The following is a 27,560-nucleotide window of genomic DNA, read 5'->3' on the forward strand; positions in this document are numbered from 1 at the left end:
AATCAAATCTCTCTGGACGGTCTAAATCAAGTACTCAGTGGGGGCCCCATATTAACTCTAATGTTTCTAAGACTTCAAGAATCTCAGTTTTTGTAGGCGTAGCCCTACAGTTCGTTCAAAAGTTCAGTTTCCCTCACATTACTTTTTAAATCTTTTGCAGACCATGCACTTCTCCGGCTTGGTATCCATTTCAATATAATCACATAAATAGTCTTCTCGAAAATGTCCAACGTAGATTTACTAGAGCTTGTTTTAATTACAGACGGGATGTAAGTTACCAAGATAGCTTAACCATTCTTCAACTTCCCCCCATTGCTAACCGGTACAAATATTTTCTTCTGTTTTTTTATTTTATTTTAATTGCCTCCACCAAAGGGACGGTATTTTTATTTTTATTTTTTTCACGGAGGATTTTGTTTTACTCACACTTAAGATCACTCCTCATAATTACAAACATGCTGAAAATACGTAACATTAAAGGCAGTGGGACGGTATTGAGCAGGTGTCCCAGGGAGTTCGGTCACCCATTGGGAAATTAACATGGACTGGATAGGAAGATTCAAAAGAGGGCGCCATCAGGAGTAGTTTGTTCCCAGTTTGCCATTGGGTGGACCGAACCTCCAGGGGGGGGGGGGGGGGGGGGGGGGGGGGGGGACGACACCAGAATATCCCGCCACACCGAAACTACTTCCAAAAACCAATTACTTTCCTCACATTTGGAATACCTTGGCATTCTAAATACAATTTATAACCACTGTTGCCATTGAACTTTCATTCTTCCAAAAACATTTTGTGCACTGTCCCCATTAATTCCCAAAATTTAGCAAATAATTAAGTTAGGTAAAACAAGGCATGGCAGGAGCTACTGCACCGTTTTCGAGAAGAAAAAAATAACACCCTAAAAGTTAAGCAAAATTTCTATTTCAGAGACATTGCTGAGAGTGAGAGACAGTAAAAAAAAAACGGGGGAAAACAAAAACGTATGTTATAATTTTTGGGTTTATGCACAACGACATAAAATTTAAGAACCATTACATTTCGTTGGGGCTGCTTTGTGGTTAACATTATCTTCTTGATTTATTTATTCAATCATTATGCAAAATTTCACATCTTTTAAAGAATCACATTGCCACACAATTAAATTCGACACATTTATTTATTTACCTGTTTAAAACAAGTTTGTATTCAAAGTCAGGGTATAAAAAACTAGTTTTACAATTGATTATGTTTCCTTACTTCTGGATTGATCAATGGAAGATCAAAACATTTCCAGGGGTGGATTTCACAAAGGTAGTCCTAACTTAGGACTAGTCCTAGGCAATGCTAAGAGATAGGACCAGTCCTAAGTTAGGACTAGTAACTCATCCTAACTTAGGACTGGTCCTATCTCTTAGCATTGCCTAGGACTAGTCCTGAGTTAAGACTACCTTTGTAAAATCCACCCCTGGGGTCCATTTCACAAAGAGTTAGGACTAGTCCTAATTAAGGACTAGTCCTAGGAGATATTAAAAACGTATGGGTAGTCCTAAGTTAGGACGAGTAACTCGTCCTAAGTCGATATAAGACTAGTCTTAACTCTTTGTGAAATCCACCCCAGACAGTTAACGATGATGACTTTCGGCCTACAAAAGAAGTTTAATCTATTACAAAAGGTTTTATAAAAAACAAATATAAAAAATAAAAAAAAATTGTGGAGCGTCGGCACGTTAACCCGGAAGTCGTTGGTTCAAACCATGCTCTAGTTAATTTAGTTCAATCCTGCTCAAGTCAATTTTGATCAACCCAAACAAGTTAAAAAACGTTTAATTTGTAATTTAACCTTAATTAAACCTAGTTAACACCGACTTCACCCAGGATATCACATTTTGTTCATGTTGTTTCTTTGAATTAATTGATGATCTGTCAAAGATTAACTACTGTATAATATCAATAAACTATAAAACTATAAACTATTTCAAAAGACATTTTATGGCAACAAACGCTGTGGGCAAGCAGGAAGAAGCATTACACTCATTTTTTAGAGAACACTCACATTCATCTTAAGGTGATTGGGTAAATTGATGTTAAATGCACTGAACACATTAATTTGGTAATTGTCAAAAACCAGTCTTCTCACTTGGTGTATCCCAACAAATGCATACAACAACAAACCTGTGAAAAAAGTGAGCTCAACTGGTCATCGAATTTGCATTACTTTTTGGGCTTTCAGAAGCATAAAAAAGGCTTCAAGTGAAATTGTTCAATATCTGAGTGAGAAATTCCCTTTTTCTCAAAAACTATTTAACTTCTGAGGGGTAATTTCTCAGAGGGGGGTATGTTCTATACTATCAACCAGTCTGCTATAAACAGCTCTCCATTGCTAAATACCAAGTAAGTTTTTATGCTAACAATTATTTTGAGTAATTACCCAAAGTGTCCAGTGCCTTTAAGTGGCATCAGACTTGACAGGGTGAATTCATTGGTTTGAGGTATGCACTTGCCTGAAACTTTGCAGAAATGGAAAGTTACACAATTTAAGAAAATTAATAATAATGAAGTAGTATCTTTGTGCATAATTATTAATTATTTGATAAATTATGATTTTCTAATTTCCGTTTTCAATTGCCATCAACAATATATATAACTTATAAAAAGAAAAATGTGGTAATCAAAACATGATCACTTTATGTCTTAAAGAGAATTTTACAAATGAAATCAATAATTTATTTATACAATTATTTGCAATTTATACAGATATTTCAACAACTGAAATTAAATGCTTTTTAATATGCTATTTAGAAAAAAGAAGACAAAAATAGTGTTGTATTTGATATTGGCAATTATTTTTCATAATCTCCACGTTTTCCCCTTTAAAGGTGGGATATTTGTTAAACTTATAATATGTTTAAGCTACATTTGATAATTGCAATAATATCTGAAGTTAAAACTTTAAAATACATGATTTCTTGTCACAGAATAAGGGTTGAACCCACAGTGTCAAGACTTTTAAAATATTGCAAGTGTTAATGCTGTCATAGAGGTAAAAATTTAACAGCAAACAGTTTTATTTTGGATGACTGAACTGAAGGAGAGTGGAGGCCAAAAGGTAAATGGGTTCAAGTATTCTTTCAAACAACAAAATAGGATTGAATAAACATCTTTATATCCACTGCTCAGAACTACAAGGTCATTAGTGCAGGACTCGCAAGAACAAGCCAAACAGGACAAGCCAAACAGAAAACAGAAAACCTTTAGCATTAAAGGCCAAAAGGTAATGGGTTCAAGTATTCTTTCAAACAACAACACAGGATAGATTGAGCATCGATATATCCTCAGATAAGAACTATAAGGTCCTTAGTGCAAGACTCGCAATGCTTTGGAAATACAAAAAAACTCTCACAAAATCTTTGGTTTTTATACAAATCGTTTCTTGATACTAACAACTTCTAGCTGAATATAAGACCAGACTTGCAGCTTTAATTTTTGCAGGAAAAAAAAGAAACTACCAGGAATAAAAAACTTTGTACAGTTTTTATTTTATTTTTTGAGGACAGAAATGAAGGAAAGTTTGTGAAGTTGCATGCCTGTTATTCAAGCCAAACAGAAAACAGAAAACCTTTAGCATTAAAGGCCAAAAGGTAATGGGTTCAAGTATTCTTTCAAACAACAAATTAGGATAGATTGAGGATCAATATATCCTCAGCTTAGGACTATAAGGTCATTAGTGCAGAACTCGCAATGCTTCGAAGATACAAAAAAAAAACAAATCTTAGGTTTTTAAAGCCCTTTAAAATAGTTGAGCACACTTGTAGAGTAGCATTAAAGGCCAAAAGGTAAATGGGTTCAAGTATTCTTTCAAATGACATGAGCTTTCCAAAGATGCCTACACAGTACATCCCTATAATGTCTGCCATAGCATTTTATTGCTACATGTCTCTCTATGTGAAATGAATGTAGGTTAAAGGTGAATGTACACACCGGCTGGAGGCCGGTATCTGGTCTTATTCACAAGCCTCGAAGTGTGACGTCAGATGTTCAGGCTAGATCAATGGTTGTTCTGTCCTTTGCCAAACAGCGCCCTCTTTGACTTTTCTTCGGAAGCCTATGAAAAGATAGTGATATTGTTAACTATTTTAACAACAATATTTAGTAAACAAATCTCTTTTTCTTCATCTGAGACCTTCAGGTTCATTTCGTACATATGTCTAAAGAAAATATTCCATCTAGCTGCTACAGAAGAAAATTAATTTGGAAATTTCCATTGAAGAAAGAGTCCACTTTAAAGCATCCTTTTCATCTGACAACTAACACCTGTTATCTCCATGTAATTCCTTTTCCTAACAGTCGACTTAATTGGATCATGCACAAACCAGTAGGGCTTCCCAAGTCAGATTATTTGCTCATTCAATAAGTTCAATGACCCAAGTAATTCAATGTAAACACACCCACTGGTGAAAAGCATGCATAGTTTCCAAGTTTTTGTGGCGAAATCTTTAATGAATGCCTTGATTAAATGCGAACAATACTTACAATATTGGTGACCTTTGCTCCCATAAGAAGCTTGACTTTGTCTGCATCCTCCCTGCATAAAAGAAAGTGGAAACACTTGAAAATTATCAAAACAACACAATTGATTAGAAGTACATGTACATGTACAGTCAGCTTTTGGTATGAAGCATTTTGAGAAATTGGGGAGGTAGTGCTTTCTGCTCTACCACAGCGGCGTAACTAAGGTCTTTTTTTAGGGGGGGGGGTGTACATTTTTCTAGGGGGGGCACATCAAAACATGGGCAGATCGTGACCAAAATGTTATGGGGCAAAATATGTCGAAGATGAAGCATGCCAGCGCGGAGCACGAAGCATTTACGGTGTGGGATCAGCCCCCCCCCCCTTAGTTACGCCACTGCTCTACCAGCCAGGCTTCTTATGGATGATACCCAAGCCTACATCTGTATCAATTGTAAAGGGGGGTTACCCTGGAGTAGGTGGCAACTTCCCCTTGAAAAAAAAATAGACTGTAGCCCATACCTTGAAGTGGCTTCAGGCCTTGTATGTCTGGCGACTCGCATAAAAACTCTTCACTTGTGAAGTGAAAAATAAAGAAGTTTTTATCAACAACTCAAATTTGAATCTGAGAACACACAACCAATACTGACCTTTTATCTGTGCTTGAGGCTCCTTCCTCCTTACTTCTTATCTTGAACCTCAGCTTTTCCTTAATTGCCTGCAAATAATAACATAATAAGACAAGTGTTTTTAGGTTTAGTCACCTCCAAAGAATGGAAACAAAGCGGATCCTTAAGCAACTCTACACCTGCAGGTTCTTCATCTATGAGCCTTCGATCAACATCCAACATTCATTTTCAACTTTCCAATGGCAACCGCACGAATACCCGCTATGGTGTTAAAGCATTCTCAGTGGCTGTACCAACTTGCTGGAGTAAGCTCCCTCCTTCACATCAATGACTCATCCTCGATCAGCTCATTCAAGACTCATCTTTTCAGACAATGTAAAATCGTTTTGAAGCGCCTGTGGAAAGCGCTATACAAATTTTATTTATTATTATTATTATTATTATCAACCCATGGGAAACATAGACCAGGTCGTCCTAGGACAACATGGAAGATGTATTCCAGAGGTACCTCTAGAGACTGGGCACAGGGTGGTCTGTGGAGGAGGCAGAAGTGGCAGCTCAAGATCGGTCTATTTAGAAGCTTCTCACCAGTAAGGCAGCCGGTGCAAAAATGCATGATGCTAACTGATGATGATGACGATTTGTATAGGTATTTATTTTATGGATGTATTCCAGTTAACGTCTGTGATATGTACTAGTTTGAAGGTAAATTGTTCCCAGTTCTGACCATGTAGCGATTTATTGCTCAATGCTCCCACCAAACACAGCCACAAAGTATAGTGGCAATAAATAATTTGAAGCTGAAAGTATTGGCCTCAAATAGGAGACTTTTGAGACGCTGGCGGCAGACATACTGGTCTTTTTTAAGACTATGAACGTGCGCGCATGCTCTGTACTGCGTGTGTCATCTGAGCATGCGCTATACTGTGAAAAAAGGACCGTCCAAAAGTCTCCCATTGATAACAGTTACTTAGAGACAAGAGCCTCTTTGTATTCCTTCTTCAGCGCCATGAGAAGCTTCTTAAAGAAAAGGCCAGAATAAAACATCTTTTCCCTCTGGCAGCTCACACCTGTTATCTCCATGTAATTCCTTTTCCCAGCAGACTTTATTGAATTATTCACAAAACCAGTAGGGCTGCTGACTGCCCAGGGGTCGATTCCACAAAGAGTTAGGACTAGTCCTAGGAGATATGAAAAACGTATGGCTAGTCCTACATGTAAGTTACTCGTCCTAACCCAAGATAAGACTAGTCCTAACTCTTTGTGAAATCCACCCCAGGCAGATTAAGTCATCCATTACGTTATTAATGCCAGAATGTCAAGTGGCAATAAATAATTCAAAGCTCAAACTATTGGCCGCCAATTGTCAACATTACCTGAGACACGAGAGCCTGTTTATACTCCTTCTTCAGCGCCATGAGAAGATCCAGCCAAGTCCATGTACAGTTATGATACTCCAGAGATGGTAAGACAAGATGGAAGTTTTGTACATCCTCAATGTTCTTCTCCTTTTCTCCCTGGAATTGCAATTGTTTTCATTTTTTCATATTAAACGGAAGGTACATGAACAGGTTTGGTAATTACTCAAAACAAATATTAACTTAAAAACTGACTTGGTAACGAGCATTGGAGAGCTATTGGTAGTTTAAAACATTGTGGGAAACGCCTCCCTCTGAAGTAACGTAGTTTTTTGAGAAAGAGGTAATTTCTCACTAAAATAATAAAAGACTTCTAGCTAGAAGTCTTTTATTCCTATCTGAAAGCACACAAATTCGTCCAACAAGGGTGTTTTTCTTTCGTCATTTTCTTGCAACTTCGATGACCAATTGAGCCCAAATTTTCATAGCTTGTTAGTTTATGCTTATGATGGGATACACCAAGGCCCAATTTCATGGCTCTGCTTACCGCCGAATTCTGCGCTTACGTTCACGATTCCCCGCTTACGTGCAAGCGCCAAAGTTCTGCGCTAGCCTTGTAAGCGTAGAATGCCTACATGTAGTAACGTGGAGTACGCACGCGCAGAAGCCAAAATTCACCGCTTACCCGTGAAATACGCTTGCCGTAAGCACAGAATTCCCTGCTTCCAGAAGCACCGATTCTGTGCTTAGAGTAAGCAGAGCCATGAAATTGGGCCCAGGTGAGAACACTGGTCTTTGACAATTACCAAACGTGTACAGTGCCTTTAAAGGGGTTCCACAAAGATCAACCTTTTGGTCTTATCACTGATGCAGCCAGGTCCATGAAACCATATATCCCTTTAACCAGTTGTGTGTTTAACATTGAAGGACTTAGGTCATTTAACTTAATGGATGATTAAGTTGCTTTTGTTTCAATCAACATCATTATGGGATTGCTCCATTAAAGAAAGAGCCTTTAAAAAGACACATCCTTTTTATCTGACAACTAACAACTGGTATCTCCATGTAATTCCGTTTCCAAACAGTGGATTTAATTGGATCATGCATAAACCAGTGGTGCTTGTTGAGAGCCCCCAGGGAAATGAAATACTCATCCATCGAGTTAAATGACCTAAAAAATTCACTGCTCTAGAATTGCACAAGTCGTCGGTTCGAATCCCACCCGAGTATATATGCCTGTGATTTTTTCACAGAACTCGGGAAAGTACCGAGTATACAGTGCTAACACACATCGGTGTACATGTATATGGGTAAAAACCAAAATTATTATAATATTAACACACAACTGATGAAAGGGATGTATGGTTTCATGGACACGGCTGCATCATTGATAAGGCCAAAGGTTGATCCTTGTGGAACCCCTACTTTCAGAGGAGTAAAGTTGTGGGTTTCCTCTTGGCTGGTGATGCCTTTCAATCAACTAGTCTTTTACAGTGCTTTCATTCACAATTAAAGGAACGTTACAGAATTGGTAAGAAACAAAAATCGTGAAGATCACAAATTTACATAAAACTTACATGGTCTAATGATGATGATAGTAGAAAACATCCCTCAAAATATTTCTGTCTGAAATGTCATATTTGATGAGAAATAAATAATCTAACTTTGCGTTTGGAGTTTATTGCTCAGTGAGCGTTTTATTCGTTTTTATTTTGGCATCGATGCAATGCAAAATTTGTAATCGGTTTTTCACTATTCTCTCGTGACCCAGATCGCCGATCGATCTCAAACAGTTTCGTCAGTTTATGTATATAGCAACTGTTTTGTTAGCAAAAACCAATTCTGTAATGTTCCTTTAAGTAGCCTACAGAAAAATCTACTCTGCAGTAGTAGGCTAGAATATAAAAAGCAAGACAAGTTCTCAAAAGAACACAATCTACCCACCAAGTAGAGATACACATGGGTTTACCAAACTACATTGATCCTCACCATGCATTGCCTCAAATCCCATAATCTACAGAGTTTTATTATATAATACCCAACCATACTAGGAATTGAAGTATAATAAAAAATTTGCTCTTACCTTGTAACTGACATTTAGTGGAACTGACGGAATTTTGATCATATAGAACATGTTATTCCTTGCTCTTTCCTGTAAAGATAACAAATAAATGGAACTTCTGTCAGGTAACAAGGAGTTTTGAGTGACCCCAATTTTTTTCTTTGAGGGTAACTAAAAACTTCTCACAGAGACAATTTAGATGCAGAAGCATTGGACACTTTCGGAACAGAAAAAACATTAAAAGTTCACAGATTTACAAATAACTTACAGGGTTTAGAGAAGGTATTGGTGAAAGACTTCTCTTGAAATAATATTCCATGAAATGCTTTACTTTTTGAGAAAACATTAAAACAATATCAATTCTTGATAGCGAGAATTACAGATTTATTTTAAACACATGTCATGACACGGCATAACGTGCGGAAACAAGGGTGGGTTTTCCCTTTATTTTCTCCCGACTCCGATGACCAATTGAGCCTAAATTTTCACAGGTCTGTTATTTTTATATATAAGTTGTGATACACGAAGTGTGGGCCCTGGACAATACCGTTTACCGAAAGTGTCCAATGGCTTTAAACAGAAATGACCAAGACAACAATTAAGAAAAACAACAACAACAACAACAACCAAACAACTGAATCAAAAGGTAAATTTAAATAACTATCAAAAACAAGTGTTGTCAATTCCTACCTTCATCTTGTCAATGATGTTGGCCTCTCGTTGTCGTTGCATGGTACCCTTTTTCTTGCCCTGAAACAAGGAATGGCAACTTCAGAAATTGACCACATGTGTGAAAAAACAAACTCAAATGTGGAGTGCATTTTTCGAGTCCCCCTTTTTTTTTGCGTGACAGCCACCTCTGTTAATTGTTTTTTTTTTAAGAACAATGCATGATATTAAGATATATCAATTTGAGACATGAAAGTGATTTGCAATAATGACGATTCCGATCTATGGTATATATTTTTTTTCCAATCTAGAAGAAAATTAGAAGAAAAACTAAAACTATCAGCCGAAGATGACAACAAACATGAACAGTTATAATTGTGCCTGGTTTGAGGGACAGGTCTCCTTGCATTATGGGAAAGCTCAATTAAAGGGTCTATGTACTTTTTGAAGGACAAAAAACACAATGTCTACAGATTTACACTAAACTTACACAGTTTGAAGACAAAAATAATTTAGCATGTAAAAACTTATTTTTACATGTTTTATGACATTGTTTTAGTCATTTCTCAAAAACTACAGCACCTCAGCAACTAATATTTTAAGGTACGCTTACTACTATCATTATCTTCAAATGGTCTTCAAGTTTAATGTACATCTACGGACATGGTGTTTTGTGTTACAAAAAAATAAAACATCCTTTTTCACTGGCAACTCACACCTGTTATCTCCATATAGTTATTTTTCCCAACAGTGGACTTACATGTAATGCACACACCTGTTGGCCTGCTGACTGCCCCAGGCAGATTAACTGCTCATCCATTTAATTCAATGTTAGGACACCTATACTCATTGAAAAGGATGTTTAATTCCGAGTTTTTGTGACAAAACTCATCAATTCTTTAATGGAGCTTTCCCTTAGACAAATCAGGGTATTCCTTTTTCCCCAACAGTGGACTTAAAGACACTGGACACTATCGAATTGTTAAAGACCAGTGTTCTCACTTGGTGTATCTCGACATATGCATAAAATAACTAGACTTACTTTCATGGAATCTCGTGTTGAGCCAATAGATTCCTCACTGCTCGTTGATCTGATGCTACCCGTCTAAATACAAACACATCAAACTGATTATGAAGCTCTGTCAATCCACATTTTACTGTAATTAAATTAGTAGTTTTTCTTCAGAGTTAATGTTCTTTTGACATGTTTAAAAGCCCTTTAAAGGATGTGGGTACTTTTTGAAACACAAAACACAATGTCCACAGATTTACATTAAACTTACACCATTTGAAGATAATGATAGTAGAAAGCGTACCTTAAAATATTAGTTGCTGAGGTGCTGTAGTTTTTGAGAAATGAGTAAAACAATGTCATGAAAACAAGTTTTTACATGCTAAAATAATTTTCGTCTCATGATCACTGAGACGGAAATTATTTTCATGACATTGTTTTACTCATTTCTCAAAAACTACAGCACCTCAGCAAGTAACATTTTCAGGGAAGCTTTCTACTATCATTCTCTTCAAACTGTGTTAGTGTGAGTCTGTAGCAGTGTGGTTTTTGTCCTACAAAAAGTACATAGACCCTTTAACCCTTACGTTCCCAACTTTGAAAAATCCTACTGAAGAAGAATGAGAGAGGTTACATGTAGTAAAGACACTTGAGAGTTAGGGTGGACGTAAAGAGTAGTATTATATGATCCCTTGCATGTAACTTAGTTAAAGATGCTGGACACTATTGGTAATTGTCAAAGACCAGTCTTCTCACTTGGGTGTATCTCAAAATATGCATAAAATAACAAACCTGTGAATTTGAGCTCAATCGGTGGTCGAAGTTGCGAGATAAAAATGAAATCAAATACACCCTTGTCACATGAAGTTGTGTGCTTTCAGATGCTTGATTTTGAGACCTCAAAATCTAATTCTGAGGTCTCAAAATCAAATTCATGGAAAATTACTTCTTTCTCGAAAACTACTTCACTTCAGAGGGAGCTGCTTCTCACAATGTTTATACTATCAACCTCTCCCCATTACTCGTTACCACGTAAGGTTTTATGTGAATAACTGTTTGAGTAATTACCAATAGTGTCCACTGCCTTCAAATCAAGAAAATGGGGTTCTTGTCACATAAAATTTAAATAAATGATACAATTCCACATTTCCAGCAAAATGTTAGCAAATTGAGCTTGAGTCCATGCCTAATGACAGGAACAATTTTTTTAAGTGAAGCATTAAGACAGAGCAAAAGGAATCTAAAAAAATAAAACCCATTCATACCCTTGAAAAAGACCCCATGCTCTCCAGGTCATCATCACCACCTTAGAAAGAAAACAAAATCAAACAATTCTTACTTTATAATGTATAGAGGAAAGAACGTACATACATGTTTGTTTGTTTGTTTGAATGATCTTCCCATCAAGGGAACTCGGCAAACTCAAACAAAGGGATATCCACACCAATCTGGCAACAGCCAATTTCTCCCACACAAACATTGGTCTATGGTTACGAATTACACAAATCAAGAAATTGCGATTCAGTAACTAGACGACAATATTTATTCTAGTCATTGTGAAATCAGCGGTTAGCTGGGGGATTCGAACCCACAACCTTGTGATTGTGGTAATTTCCTGTGGCTACTAAGAACAGCTCTTAACATCCACTGGAGTCAACACATGACCAACAAAGTCCTATATGGGATCCTACCCAAGCTCTCAACAAAAATCAGACAGAGAAGGATGCGTTTTGCTGGCCACTGCTACAAGAGCAAAGACGAACCAGTGTCCAATATTGTTCTGTGGACCCCTAAGCATGGGAGGAGGAAACCTGATATACCTGCATGAACGTACACTGACCTTCTTAAAATGGACATGGGTCTGGAATCGACAGATTTCAAGTCGGCAATGGGGGACAGAAAGGCATAGGAACCTTCGTGATTCGAGGACATCACACGACTTAAGCAAGCAAGTGGTAATTTCACACCACACACTGATTAGCACGGATTAGCACCTTGCTACATTACAGATCTTCTACAACAACGTAACATAAGACCACGCCTAGATCGTCACCATCATCACACAAACAATATGTTCCCAAAACTCGTCTGGCAAGTTATGGAGACCGTGCCTTTTCCAGAGCTAAGGGACACACCTGATCTGTCTTCTTTCAAATACAACCTCAAGACTTATCTGTTCAATTTGTCAGCTTGCTAGCTTCTGACGCCTTTGAATGGTACCATTCCAGATACTGTGCGCCTTATAAATGTTATGTTATTATTATTATTATTATTATTTAATGACTGACCTTTACTTTGTTCCTCAGGGGGATCCTGATCCACGTAGCGTCCAGGGAAGAAGAATCCCATCATCTTCTTGAAGAATTTATGAGTGAGCTGGATGCTAAGAGGAACTACACTCAACTCAAAGTTCTCTTGCACTGAGATGCCACCCACTGTTGAGAAAAAACAAATTTTCAAGAGATGATAAACAATTTGAGGCGATGTGTGTTACCACTGATTACTCACTACTTACCCGAGATCTGTGAACAAATTCACAGGCATATTACTCGGGTGGGTTTCGAACCCATGACCTTTGCAATTCTAGAGCAGTGTTATACCCACTGCTCTGGAGTTGCACCTGAGTTCGAATCACACTCGGGTATTATGCCTGTGATTTTTTTCACAGAACTCAGGTACATGTACGTAAGTACTAAGTATACAGTGCTAACACACATCGGTGTATATGGGTAAAAACCAAAATGAGTCTTGTTTTTTTCCCAGATGCAAATTTAACATTTAACATCTACCACCAGTAACACTACTCTCATTTACATAATTGCTTTTTATTTCTAGTTGTTGCATGTTTAATCATTAGGTATTAAGGTTATAGCCCAGGAATGCAGTGCTGAGATTCCTGCGAGTCTTTCTCATATTCTTTATTCAGTGGTTTGCATTTTGACCAGAGGCAAAGTGTTTAAGAGATCATTTCGTACAGCGATGTCTGCGTGCGGTTTCCAATGTTGCTCAATGGAAACAAAAAACCAAATTACATCTACATCATAACGCTGTTTTTGAGTATCTTACACATGTTTTATGACAGTGGCCTGTTGGCAGAATAATAATAATAATAATTTGGGGGCTAATCATCCTTACTCACAGCAAAGAGCTGAATTGCGAAGGACGCAGCTATAACGTGTTCGAGAAGCTGGCATGCAAGGGCGTGTGGCTGCCAGCCACATCAACTCATTATGACCACGGAGCACAGCCAAAGATCGCAAGTGTTTGATTTTTTTTCCCCAGGGAGGAAAACCGGATAGTATGGAAAACCCTTGTGGCACAGCAGAGAACCAACGCACAACTCAACTCACATATGGCCCCGGCCCGGAATCGAACCAAGGTCACCTTGGTGAGAGGCGAGCCCTTTACGCACAAGCCAACCATGCCACCCTCTAGTGACATTCCTTTACCCATCACACAAACAGTGTAACTTACCTGGTGGTTTTCCCCTCGCAATAACTCGCAGAGCAACCTGTCTGGTCTTGCCTCGTGAATCTTGGGGCCTTAAGACATCTTTGTAGACATCATTGGCCAGGAGGTTCTTTATTGTGACCCAACCCAGCTCAGCCAGGTGCTCGCTGGTCTCATCATTCTTGGTTGTACGGGTGTACCTGAGAGTAATAGTAATAACTAGATATAAGGGTTTGTTGCATATAACAAAACAGTGGTTTTGGGTATAACATCTCATTTTTCCCTATATGTAAACCCGCTGAAAGTTTTTCTTTATTATATCATTGTAATAATTGAATATTCGATTAGCAGGTTATGATCAGAATCTTTTCAGGTGACTTCAGAATAATTTGGTCACAGACATTCATATGTAACTTGATAATGCATTCAAATACCAATAAAACCTTATTCATAAATACCGCAGACAGTCTCGCTATTCCTATTGGTGGAGGGCGCGTCACGTGGGGGTGTTTAAACGGTTGATAATGACCTGCTGGAGCTGCTTAAATCCGTTTAATTTTGGATACGTTTAGATGCATACTGCGCGCACGAATGCATATTCAAAAACTGTCTCACGTCATAATAATGCAACACAGGTACAGAGCTCAAGGATGTCGGAACACGGATAACTTTTAGAGAGTTTCTTACTTTATTACACCTTTTAAACAAAAAGGCATTTATGAATGGGATTATAAGAGTAGCGACCCTACCGGTTTTAAACAGCAGTTTAAGAACTCGTCGCCAACCTTTTATTCCATTATTTAAAAGATAAATTCCTAATTACAAACATTATATTACTTGAAATGTCTGATTTCCACATCAGCAATGCCAAGTTGGCCGTCCTCCTCTGTTAATCTCCACTTTGCTGAACCGAAACATACCTCAACACGGCGCGACACTCTAGGGCCTTGTGCTGAACAAAGGTGATCAATCAAGCAAACAAAATGTTAATTAAAGGATTTGGGTACTTTTTGTAACACAAAACACAATGTCCATAGATTTACATAAAACTTACACTGTTTGAAGTTAATGATAGTAGAAAGCGTACCTTAAAATATTACTTGCTGAGGTGCTGAAGTTTTTGAGAAGTGAGTAAAATAATGTCATGAAAATGCGTTTTTACATGCTAAAATAATTTTCGTCTCATGATCACTGAGACAATAAATATTTTAATTTTACTAATTTTTTAAAAACTACAGCACCTCAGCAAGTAATATTTTCAGGGAAGCTTTCTACTATCATTCTCTTCAAACTGTGTAAGTTTCATGTAAATCTATGGACATTGTGTGATTTGTCTTACAAAAAGTACATAGACCCTTTACAAGGGCATCAGATCAGGAATAAAACTAGAACAGCTAGCTAGGTAGTTGTATAATAACAAAGTTTTGTTTTCACTTTTGTAAAAGCAGGAAAACTTGAATGTCTAAATGAATAAAATCAGTATGAACATAAAAAATACAAATAATATAGGATTATCATAGTGTTATGTTATTTGAACATCCAGTTGGGAATGGAAGCATGGTCTAATTAGGTCACTACTGCACTTAAAATATCCACATACTACGCAAAGAATCAAATCACAGCAGTTTTTTTTTAAATGAAAAACTTGAATTCAGTGTTATTTGACAACCAAAACTGTCATCATAATGTCATTGCTAGATTCTTGTCTGGGCATTAAAGGCACTGTACACGTTTGGTAATTACTCTTAATATATATTAGCATAAAACCTTACTTTGTAAAGAGCAACGGAGAGCTGTTAATAGTATAAAATATTGTGAGAAACAACTCCCTCTGAAGTAACGTAGTTTTTGAGAAAGAGGCAATTTCTCACTAAACCCCTTTATTCCTATCTGAAAGCACTATTTTGTACAACAAGGATGTTTTTTCTTTCATTATTTTCTTGCAACTTCAATGACCAATGAGTCGAAATTTTCACAGGCCTGTTATTTTACGCTTTTGTTGGGATACACCAAGTGAGAATACTGGTCTTTGACAATTACCAAACGCGTTCAGTGCTTTTAAAACTAAGTTTAGGTTAGCTTGGCAGGGTTCAACCCCATGACCTTGTGATTGCAAGCCATGCGGTCTAATCATCAACTCAATCAGTCTCGTTTGTAGTTTCTGGTCATACTTTATACCACTTGTATTTTTGGGTCAGGTTTCATGCCACTCAATCAGTCTTGTTTGTCTTTTCTGCTCAGGTTTTTTTTGTACGAAGAGTGCTAAAGACACTAGACACTATTGGTAATTGTCAGAGACCAGTCTTCTCACTTGGTGTATCTCAACATAATGCACAAAATATTAACAAACCTGTGAAAATTTGAACTGAACTGGTCGTCGAACGTGCCAGATAATAATGGAAGAAAAAACGCCAGTGTCACACTCAGTTGTGTGCTTTCAGATGCTTGGTTTTGGGACCTCAAAATCTAATTCTGAGGTCTCCAAATCAAATTCAAATATTTTCAGTGGAAAATAACTTCTTTCTCAAAAACTATGCTACTTCAGAGGGAGCCGTTTCTCACAGTTTTGTTTACTATCAACAGCTCTCCATGGCTTGTTACTAAACACGTTTTTATGCTAACAATTATTTTCAGTAATTACCAAAAGTGTACAGTGCCTTTAGACATAAAGTCCATAACAATGAAGATTAATTTTTGACTTACATGTTTGTAGTTTTCTCTTCACAGCTCTCTGCAACTGAATTTCCTTAAAGCAGCTGAGGAATGTGAAAATAATGTACATGTTAATCTCACTGGTATTTATCCAACAATGAAAAACAGGAAAACAAATAATTGATGTACAGCCATTATACAGGTAACAAACAAACATTTTGGGTAAACATTGATATGATTTTGAAGAGTGTTCCATTCTTTTGGTCCATATAAGGGTGTTGTGGCCGAGCGGATAACAGCACCGAACTCAAGCTCTGGTGCTTCTGTTCAGCGGAGTGTGGGTTCGAATCCCGGTCGTGACACCTGTGTCCCTGAGCAAGACACTCACTATAATTGCAGCTCCCTGGGGAGTATACAGCCTGTGCCGCCAAATATGTAGCGCACTAAGCTAAACCAACCACAAGAACCATCTCTGCCCTCACAGGTACCCATTTACCCCTGGGTGGAGAGAAACAATTATAGTTAAGTGTCTCGTCAGGGATACAAGTGTCACAACTGGGATTCGAACCTACACTCTGCTGAACTGAAACACCAGAGCTTGAGTTTGATATATGAGGTGGAGACTGTTTATGATGAGATTACCATGGTTACGGTATGCTGAATATAACTCAAAGAAAATCTCCTAGTATACCTGATCATAATTCTTAGATCTTCGCTGGCATTCACTAATGACTCCTTGCATTCGTTCACCTGCAACTCTATATCTGTGATGTGTGCGGACAAACTGCATTGAAAGAGAAAAGAATTAATAATAACAACAATAACCAGTTTTTATATAGCGCTTTTCAAACCCGAGGGTATCTCAAAGTGCTTCCTACATTATTACCCCTGGTCACTGGGCCTTAAATCTTCCTTAAATTATCTCAGTATACAGCCTGCACGACAACATACATGTATGTGCTACTCGGCTAAACCATTCACAAGAACTACTTCTGCCCTCACAAGTACCCATGGAGAGAAGCAATTATAGTAAAGTGTCTTGCTCAGGGACACAAGTGTCACGACCGGAAATCAAACCCACACTCTGCTGAACAGAGGCATCAGAGCTTGTGTTCGGTGCTCTTATCCACTCTGCCACGACACCCCATGAATTCAACGCAATTCAATTTTCGTCTGGCCTGGTTGATTTTTGGAGATAAAAAGACAATGCTAAAACGATTTGGTGAATCATAATGAAAGAATTCACATTTACAATTGAGTGAAAATTGTCACAAATTTTTTATTTTAGGCATATGTTGGGATGCACCAAGTGAGAATACTGGTCTTTGACAAATACCAAAGGTGTCCAGTGCCTTTAAGTCATGATCTCACTGTGTTACGTTATATGTTATACCGCCCCCTTGTACTTGTCCTTTTTCCCAATGTTTGTTTGTGCGGTTCGCGCTTGGTTTGATACGTTTCTTGTCTCTTGTCTTTAACTTTGGCAGTTCTTTTGCGTTCTTATCATAGTGACCTTTCTGATGAGCTTTGTCTTGTTTCTTTGCTTGGACGTCGCTCTGTACTTTTGGTTTGAGTAGATTTGGTGAGATTGGCAAACCGGTTCTCGTTCGACGTCCAAAAAAGCGTTGAGCCGGAGAGTTTCCAATTCCTTCAGTTGGTGTATTTCGCCATGCCAACAAAGTTTGATAAACATCTTCAATGCTATCCGCGTTTTTTCGGAGTAGTGTTTTTGCGATCTTAACAGCACTTTCTACTTTACCGTTACTCTGTGGGTATTCTGGTGAGCTAGTAACCTGTTGAAATTCATAGTCATTCAACAGAGCGGTACAACATATAACGTAACAGCATGAAGGTGTCAATGTTCATTTGGTTTATACTGTTACACCATGTTCTCAAAGAACAAAATCTACACAGCAAGGTTGAATATAACATGGTGATTTAACTGTGAAAACAAAATTAGAAAAATAATATTAGGCCACATAACAAAAAAAAAGTTCATCGTCCCCGCCCGACCGTTCAAAACCCCCCCGACCCCATTATTTTCTTTTTCTGATCAACTCTGTGGGTATTCTGGTGAGCTAGTAACCTGTTGAAATTCATAGTCATTCAACAGAGCGGTACAACATATAACGTAACAGCATGAAGGTGTCAATGTTCATTTGGTTTATACTGTTACACCATGTTCTCAAAGAACAAAATCTACACAGCAAGGTTGAATATAACATGGTGATTTAACTGTGAAAACAAAATTAGAAAAATAATATTAGGCCACATAACAAAAAAAAAGTTCATCGTCCCCGCCCGACCGTTCAAAACCCCCCCGACCCCATTATTTTCTTTTTCTAATCAACTCTGTGGGTATTCTGGTGAGCTAGTAACCTGTTGAAATTCATAGTCATTCAACAGAGCGGTACAACATATAACGTAACAGCATGAAGGTGTCAATGTTCATTTGGTTTATACTGTTACACCATGTTCTCAAAGAACAAAATCTACACAGCAAGGTTGAATATAACATGGTGATTTAACTGTGAAAACAAAATTAGAAAAATAATATTAGGCCACATAACAAAAAAAAAGTTCATCATCCCCGCCTGACCGTTCAAAACCCCCCGACCCCATTATTTTCTTTTTCTAATCATAAAAAACAACCTTTTCAATTTGATACTTTTTTCAAAATGTACAGGTTTGAAAAGATGTTTAAAGAAGGTTTTTATTCATGTTGGCAAAGCAAGAACAATTCTTCAAATAACTACTTGGGCTACACTGTGCTTAGTTGTTTTAAAAGGGAGTTAAATTTGTTTGACAAAACTATTGAAAACATCAAAAACACACAAACCCTCTGTTTTATAGTGATGTGATGATTTCTTTATTCTTGATTTCATAATAAATTTTGGCATGTCAACAAAACTTTTAAAAAACAAAAAAAAATCCCTCCCTCCCCCTTCCGCAAAAAAAAAAGGGACGATCAACAAATTTTTATTTTTATGTGACCTTATTCCGGTAACTCTGAAACTTACTCACTCAGGCGAGCATAGAATTTTCTTTTGAATTCCTGACGGCAACTGTTTAATAAGCTTTCAATTTAGCCGGGTAGTCAAGTAACAATAATCCCTTTTCAGTAATTTTAATATTGGTGGGGCATAATTGGTGGCTCAAAAACGGTTTCTTTTTCATAGCATTGGTGTTTAGGAACCATTCATAAATACCTAAGACAGTTTATCTATTCTGATTGGTTGAGAGTATGTCACGCGGTTGTGTTTAAACAGCTGATAAAGACATGGCCAAAGTGTTTAAACATAGGGGTGACACAAGAGCTTGCACATGTGCTTATAAGACAGTTACATGTATTCATTCCTATTGGATGAGAGCAACGGCTGGAACATCTGTGCCACATCACGCGATATGCGCAGCGCGCACGCCAATCTCCTTTTAAGGAGTTTCTACCAGAGGGCCTTACCATTTCAAAGCTGGAGGGGTGTTTTGTTAAAAGAAATCATTGAACAATTATAATTTTTGCATTTGTTTTACTTATGGACCAAAAGGTTTTGATGTACTGGTAGTACTGAGTATACAGTATCCCGATGCAAATTTAAAATTAAATTTAGGTTAGGTTACGGGTTCGAATCCCCCCCCGAGTAATATGCCTGTGATTTTTTCTTGAGAAAGTACTGAGTATACAGTACTTACACACATCTGGGTAAAACCAAAATTAATATAGGTTACAGGGTAACGAGGTTAATAGGCAAACTAGCTGAAGATAGATTTGCAGAAAATACTGATGAACAATACAGTCATTGTCTATATAACAATGCTTCTTTGTGTCGCACATCTTGGACACTGATGATGCGTGTAATCAGCGCAATGCTTTTAGTGAGCTCGAAGTTCTATTAAAATAATTAAAAACCACTCAATTAAAAAAATATTGATTTTCCATCTGAGGGAAGATGTACGTAAATACTTTAAGGCGCATCAGAGTAATACAGGAATCGGCAATGCCTGGAACAAATTGACAGCTTTAGCGAGTGAGAATTCACATTTATAAGCCTCATTAACCTCGTAGGCTATTTAGGTCTCTGAATTTAACATGCGACACATTAAATATTACCATGTCAGTACTAAATATAACCTTGTGGAGTAGGAAGTAACCATGCATTGCTAATTAGCGTGAGTACTCCATTGTGAAAGTGTCGGTGATGTGGAACAATAGCGTCATTACAGACGGTCTATACAACCCTACTCTTGCTCTCGCCACACACTCCATCAGAAAAAGCCATTAGAGACGGACACTAATCAAACACACATCTCAAAATGGCAGTGATTGTAGTTGCCTTGATTCTGTTCTTCACTCTCCTTGTCCAAAACAGTCAGGGTCAGTGCCTGCAGAGGCACACGACCTTTCCAAATTTCAATCTTGAAAACAACTGCAAGTATCTGTATCACATCTATCGAGTTAAGAGCGCATCTTCTCCTGTGATCTGTGGGCGAGACTGCTCATTTGATCCCATGTGTAAATCATTCAACTATCACACAGGTAACCATGTTTGTGAGTTGAACAATGCCACACGAGATAACAGTGCTGACTTTATTGAGCTGCTTGGCAGCGCTTACTATGAACACTTGAACACTTTGCCATCGTTGAATGAAACAACACGTTACAGCAGTTGCCAGATGTGGTACAAAGCTGGACATCGTGACAGTGGCATCTACATCATTTATCCTGATCTGAATGGCATACAGGTCTACTGTGATATGGAGACCGATGGAGGAGGCTGGATCGTGTTTCAGAGAAGACAAGATGGCTCTGTTGACTTTTACCGTAACTGGACTGACTACCAGTATGGCTTTGGTGATCTCTCCGGTGAATTTTGGTTGGGGAACCATTATCTGCGCACACTTACCGCAATAGGAAAATGGCAACTGCATATACAAGTTGAAGATTGGGAGTCCAATACAGCTTGGGCTGCTTACAGAGAGTTTGCCATTTTCAATGACAACTACACACTCCATGTCGGCTCATATGATGTTAACAGTACAGTGGGACAGGACGCATTCAAAAAAACGTCAAATAGAAGAGGATTCACTACACGGGATCGAGATAATGACAACAGAGATACACCAGAAGCAAACTGTGCGATACGCCATGAGGGGGCATGGTGGTTCAACCGATGCTTCAATGTACATCTGAATGGTAAATACTACCCCCATGCAGATGTGGCCAACAAACAAGGAATCCAATGGGAGCTCTGGAAAGGGAACGAGTACTCACTTAAGAAATGCAGTATGAAAATAAGAGAACTCCTGTAACTGAAAATACCAATCTGTTTAACACTTCAGGCCAAGCACACTACTACGCCACAAAGGGGCATAGTGGCTCAGCCAATGCTTGAATGTAAACTGAATGGTAAATACTACCACCATGCGGATGTGGCCAACAAACAAGGAATCCAATGGGAGTTCTGGAAAGGGACCAGGTACTCACTTAAGAAATGCAGTATGACAATAAGAACTCGTGTAACTGAAAAAAAGCCGTCTGCTTAACACACGTATTTCAGTTGTACTCATCATGTATTTTCACCAAGCTACATGTACATGTAAGCCCAGCTTATCCTGTTGCTCCTGCCTTCAAACACCATTGAACCAAGCCCAACAACTAGTTAATCCCTAAGGCAGTACTTAAAAAGTGTCCAGCAAGTGTTTCAGTTCAAGGAAAAAAGCCATCTGCGTTCACAAGTATTCAGTTCAAGCAAACAAGTAGGCTACAGTTAAGTTTGGTTTTAGTTCCAGCTCCAGCCCAACTGCTTCACAGAGCTAAGCCCAGCTTATCACGTTCTTGTTCCAGCCTTCACACACCATGGATTGAGCCAAGCCCAACTATTATTCCCACACGCAGTACTTAAAAAGCATCCAGCAAGAAGAGTTCTGGAAAGGGACCAGGTACCCACTTAAGAAATGCAAGATGAAAATAAGGGAACTCCTGTAGCCGAAAAAGCCATCCGGTTAACACATGCATTTCAGTTCAAGGAAAAAAGCCATCTGCTTTCACAAGTATTTCAGTTCAAGCAAACAAGTACAGTTCAGTTTAGGTTTTAGTTCAGCTCCAGCCTAACTGCTTCACAGAGCTACATAGCCCAGCTTATCATGGTCTTGTTCCAGCCTTCACACACCATGGATTGAGCCAAGCCCAACTATTATTCCCACACGCAGTACTTAAAAAGCATCCAGCAAGAAGAGTTCTGGAAAGGGACCAGGTACCCACTTAAGAAATGCAAGATGAAAATAAGGGAACTCCTGTAGCCGAAAAAGCCATCCGGTTAACACATGCATTTCAGTTCAAGGAAAAAAGCCATCTGCTTTCACAAGTATTTCAGTTCAAGCAAACAAGTACAGTTCAGTTTAGGTTTTAGTTCAGCTCCAGCCTAACTGCTTCACAGAGCTACATAGCCCAGCTTATCATGTTCTTGTTCCAGCCTTCACACACCATGGATTGAGCCAAGCCCAACTATTATTCCCACACGCAGTACTTAAAAAGCATCCAGCAAGAAGAGTTCTGGAAAGGGACCAGGTACCCACTTAAGAATTGTTGTACGAAAATAAGGGAACTCCTCTACCAAGTAAGGTTTTATGCTAATAATTATTTTGAGTAATTACCAATATAGTGTCCAGTGCTAGATTTTCTGTGATATTGATGTGATTGAACACGCAGCAGAGTATATAAGCTGCAGTTTATTATGTATTGGAAGGCTGTGTTGCTTTGGGCTGGTTTGCGTATACATGTAGCTGTGGTACATATTATATGTAAATTTTTGTGGACTGTTTTAGTATTTTTGTGCAATGTTGGCACAGAGAGCCTAAAAATAACTTGTACTGTACTGGTTTGCATATTAGCTGTGATAGCAATATGTAATCCTTTGTGGATTGTTTTAGATTTAGTGCAATTTTACGCGCGCACAGAGAACCATATCAAACCTTCAGATTGTTGGTACATGTAGATGAGCTTTATTTGTCATGCACAAGCAGACTGTGCTGCGTTGGGCTGGTTTGTGTATAGCTGTGGTAGCACTTAAGTTTTTAGTGGATTATTTGAGATATTGTGCAATAATATACGTGCAATTTACAGCACAGGAAGCAGGATATACATGTAAGCTGCACATTGCTGGTAGATAGGCCTAGTTTATCATGTACGAGCAGGCTGTGTAGTGTTGTATGGGCTGGGTTGTGTGTAGCTGTGGTTGCAATAGGTAAGGCGCGCGGTCCATTTAGGGCCGGTTCGGCAACCATCACACGATTGCCGCAAACAATTATTTTACAGAGGGTCAATCGGTTGAGTTTCGGTGCGCAATCGTTTCCAGAGATTATAGAAAGACTTACTGAGGTGAAACACAAAAGAGTTGGCACTTGACTGTGGTTTACAACTAACAAAAGGTAGCTTTTTCTTAGCATCATGAATGAATAGATTTTGGGGGGGCAAAACACGGCTTTGAACATCTTGTTATGTAATTCAAGTCAAAAAAATTCGGGATTCTTGATTTTGAGAGGTAGGCCCGAACGGAAATCATAAAAATATTTATTAAATAAACATTACAAGGCTGTTCCAATTGATAAGTTGGTTAACGGATCGCGGTGAACGATTTCCTCACGCGATCCGCTGTTATCTAGACTATATAATCTTATTTTTTTCTTTTCAGAGCCACACACATCAAAAAAGAGATTTATTTAACATGATGCGTCTTTGTAATAAAAAGTGATTAAACTATTCATTTATAGTTTCACAGATTTGTAATATTTATGTTTCAGATTTTCCCCAAATCACAAGACGGACTCCAAATACATGTACACTTGTCCAGGAAACTTATTTATATTAAAGCACGAGATTGTCTGATCAACCTTAAACATAGAGGGGCTTTATCTTTACTCGATGTCAACTTAAACAGAAAAAAGGGAAGGGTGCAAACAAATGTTCTGATAATAAGATCAGTTCATTTATTCCAATTAAGCATAAAACAAACAATTGCACACACATACACTAGATATTTTTTATTGCAGTCTTTTTATTTATGCAATGGTATTTCTTCTTCAATGCTTCAAATTAAAAGTATTCACAATTAAACCTTCAGACGAGGACGTACTGATAACAACCCTAATTGCAGATCACACCCAAATTCAACAACCTGGTCATACGTTTATTAAAAACATACACATTAGTTGGGAAACATTCTTAGTTGGTCACAATCAACCACAAACTGAGTTCGTCTCGAACGCTCAAATGCATGTATACATGTACATGATGTACCCATGTGACATACATTGACGTTGCTAGCGCAAGGCAAAGCCAACCAGCAAATACATGACATAATAAAGAGGTAAAGTAGAATGTCAGGTTATACTTCATCGTTTTTCACGATTAAAAAAAGTATGTGTGGTATCTTTTGACAAGTATTTTATAAATGAAAAAAACACAGCGCAAAAATAAAGCGTTTGAACATTTTAGTTTTGAAATTCATATTCATAGTCTACTATGCGACAGTCAAAGCTATAATCCCAACACAATGGACAGTAATCCGATTATAGCCCTTTTGTTTGGACTCTGGACGACCGGACAAGCTCAGCGCACTGAAGCATTTGAAGAACCTATCCCCCAATCGTCTCACAACCGCTGCTGAATCGTTTGCTACTGTAATCGTTTGACAATCGTGTGATGGTTGCCGAACCGGCCCTAAATGGACCGTGCGCCTAAGTGAGTAGAGGTCGTGAACTTTTTGAATAATTAATCTTGTTATGCATCATGGGGAAGCTCCAATAAAGAAACTAAAATACAAAAACATCCTTTTCGTCTAGCAACTCACACCTGGTATCCCAATGTAATTCTTTGTTTCCGTGAACTTAATGGAATCTTGCACAATAGGGCTGCTGAATGCCCAAGGCAGATTACATGTACATGTAACTGCACATTCATTAAAGACCTGCTTGAACGAAAATGTCAAGTCGTAAACTTTGCTGAAATTCACTTAAAATGTTTTCAAAGAATAGGGAAATCGAGTCATATGACTATAAAAAGATTTCAATTGTGTAAAAAAACAATCATTTTGAATGCCCTTATCCAGTGCTTTTCTGAGAGATTTGCGTAAAGCCCTGTTACGTAATCACTCTCAAAACGTCATCTCTGGGAGCTCCAATTTGTAAAGCCGCTTTGTTGCAGCGTGGAGGCATAACAAAGCAAGCTCCCAGAGATGACGTCAGCAGCATTGTCCTTTGACGCGCGCTCTCAACGGCAGAAGTGTTTTTAGTTTTTCCAAAACCTTTAGGTTAGGGCCTGATTTTTTAATCGATAATTACAATAATTCAGAAGTGTGCACATATCAAAATCACATTGAAATGGTGAACAAGTGCATTATAAACAAGTTACAATACCATTTCCGTTGAAAACATTCCGCTCAGGTAGCTGTTTAAGAATAGTAACCGAAGTAATTCAAAGTAAGCACACCCACTTAGTAAAAAGGATGATCATGTATACTTTTCGAATTTTTGTGACAAAACTCGGTAATTCTTTCCTGTAAGGCGCCTTGTCAAAACCTCCAAGCTGTTCCATTCCGCGTGCATTCTGCGGGAGTCCGCGGATTTTTGTAACAAAAGAACCCGTAGCAACCGGGCATGTCCACAGCCACGACGGCTCATTTACATGTCAATAAACATGAATATTCCGGGGGCTCCGCGGAGCGACCGGTCGACCATTGTAAGGTCCAGCTTATGAGCTGACCAGCGGAACCGCGGAGGAACGTAGGTGGTTAACAATGGTTTTACCTTAATTTGCAGATTAAAAAGCAAAGCGAGGGTGGATGTGTAACTAAAATCCATTTCCTCCAATGTGTGATTTTTAAGACTTGGTTGGGCCTATATTACCAAAACATGAATTTTAAAAATGGTTGTCTTTATTCCCGGATTCAACAAAAGTTCCAGGCTACGTGCAAACTCCGTTGTAAGCTAACCCTCTAGTCACTGCACCGCCCGAGTTTCTGAAAACCAATTTTTCAAGATTCTTGCAGTAAACAACTGGAATCGTAGTTCAATTTTTAAAAGAAAGCTTAATATTTATGCACATTTTTTTACCCTTTTGGTAATGATTGTATAAAAGTACAAGCTCCCATTGGGAACAATAATCGGCTCTCGAATATTTTTTTGTTAGGATAAAATGGACACAATAGCTTTTCAAGGCTTTTATCTGGCTCAATGCTCATACTAATTACAGTAAATGCGAAGGCGTTAGTTTTCGACAATATCATCATTAATGATGAATAAATACAGTTTCCGTTGTGTTTACTAATTTGTATGAGCTAAATTATTTCATCGAAGCTAATGACGATGAAATAATTTAGCTCATACCAATGACAGAGAGGTCTATAATAAAGGTGTTAAAGTCAGTGGACCCTATTGGTAATTACTCAAAATAATTATTAGCATAAAACCTTTCTTGATTACGAGTAATGGGGAGAGGTTGATGGTATAAAACAGTGTGAGAAATAGCTCCCTCTGAGGTAACGTAGTTTTCAAGAAAGAAGTAATTTTTCACGAATTTATTTTCGAGACCTCAGATTTGGAATTTGAGGTCTAGAAATCAAGCATCTGAAAGCATACAACTTCGTGTGACAAGGGTGTTTTTTCTTTCATAGTTATCTTGCAACTCCGACGACCGATTGAGCTCATATTTTCACAGGTTGGTTAATTTATGTATATGTTGAGATACACCAAGTGAGAAGACTGGTCTTTGACAATTACCAATAGTGTCCAGTGTCTTTAATAATCAGTAAGTATTATTTCATGACTTACCTCAGCTCTAGAGGGGTTTCCTGAAGTGCCCTATCAGCCATGTACAGATCTCTCTCTAATTGTCGTAACTGCAGCACAAGATTCCTGTTCAAGTTAAAAAAAATTTATGAGTAGATTCAAAGTAGGTAGAAAAACTGCCTCTAGCTTCCGGGCAATCTCGGTAGTCTAGTAAGTATGACACTGCTTTAGAATTGCAAGGGTTGTGGGTTCGAATCCCACCCGAGTAATATGCCTGTGATATTTTTTCACAGGACTCGGTGAAGTACTGAGTATACAGTGCTAACACACATCAGTGTGTGGGTAAAAACCAAAATTAATAGGTAGAAAAGGTTAAAAAGTACCAAGAACTGGCCAAGGAACTTTGATATACATTTGTAATGTGTAAGGTTGGGCATGTGAAAGTAAAAGTACAATAGTCC

At 38.1% G+C, this 27,560-nt stretch overlaps 2 protein-coding genes across 4 annotated transcripts in view; one reads left to right on the forward strand and one right to left on the reverse strand.

The window, feature by feature from the left end:
• Positions 1-1,521: 1,521 nt before the first annotated feature.
• The window catches only part of LOC117290341 (protein KIAA0100-like), an 80,287-nt gene continuing 54,248 nt past the window's right edge, over positions 1,522-27,560 (reverse strand). For 2 of the 3 annotated variants that reach the window (XM_033771680.1, XM_033771679.1), the window contains exons 50-63: positions 27,142-27,225; positions 17,009-17,101; positions 16,369-16,421; positions 14,503-14,617; positions 13,690-13,865; positions 12,504-12,650; positions 11,481-11,521; positions 10,246-10,308; positions 9,225-9,284; positions 8,556-8,624; positions 6,491-6,631; positions 5,136-5,203; positions 4,510-4,561; positions 1,522-4,081 (exon numbers count right to left, since the gene is read on the reverse strand). In XM_033771680.1, coding sequence (XP_033627571.1) covers positions 4,025-4,081; positions 4,510-4,561; positions 5,136-5,203; positions 6,491-6,631; positions 8,556-8,624; positions 9,225-9,284; positions 10,246-10,308; positions 11,481-11,521; positions 12,504-12,650; positions 13,690-13,865; positions 14,503-14,617; positions 16,369-16,421; positions 17,009-17,101; positions 27,142-27,225 — 1,219 coding nt within the window. In that variant the 3' untranslated portion in view covers positions 1,522-4,024. Of the gene's footprint in view, positions 4,082-4,509; positions 4,562-5,135; positions 5,204-6,490; positions 6,632-8,555; positions 8,625-9,224; positions 9,285-10,245; positions 10,309-11,480; positions 11,522-12,503; positions 12,651-13,689; positions 13,866-14,502; positions 14,618-16,368; positions 16,422-17,008; positions 17,102-27,141; positions 27,226-27,560 lie in introns of those variants that run through there. The other variant, XM_033771681.1, reaches the window with a different exon arrangement.
• Positions 20,695-22,430, forward strand: LOC117290342 (ryncolin-1-like). The gene has a single exon (XM_033771682.1). It carries the CDS (start codon positions 20,824-20,826, stop codon positions 21,622-21,624), a length of 801 nt encoding a protein of 266 aa, XP_033627573.1. The 5' UTR covers positions 20,695-20,823; the 3' UTR covers positions 21,625-22,430.

This window comes from Asterias rubens, chromosome 5 (assembly GCF_902459465.1).
Source record: "Asterias rubens chromosome 5, eAstRub1.3, whole genome shotgun sequence".
NCBI lineage: Eukaryota > Metazoa > Echinodermata > Asteroidea > Forcipulatida > Asteriidae > Asterias > Asterias rubens.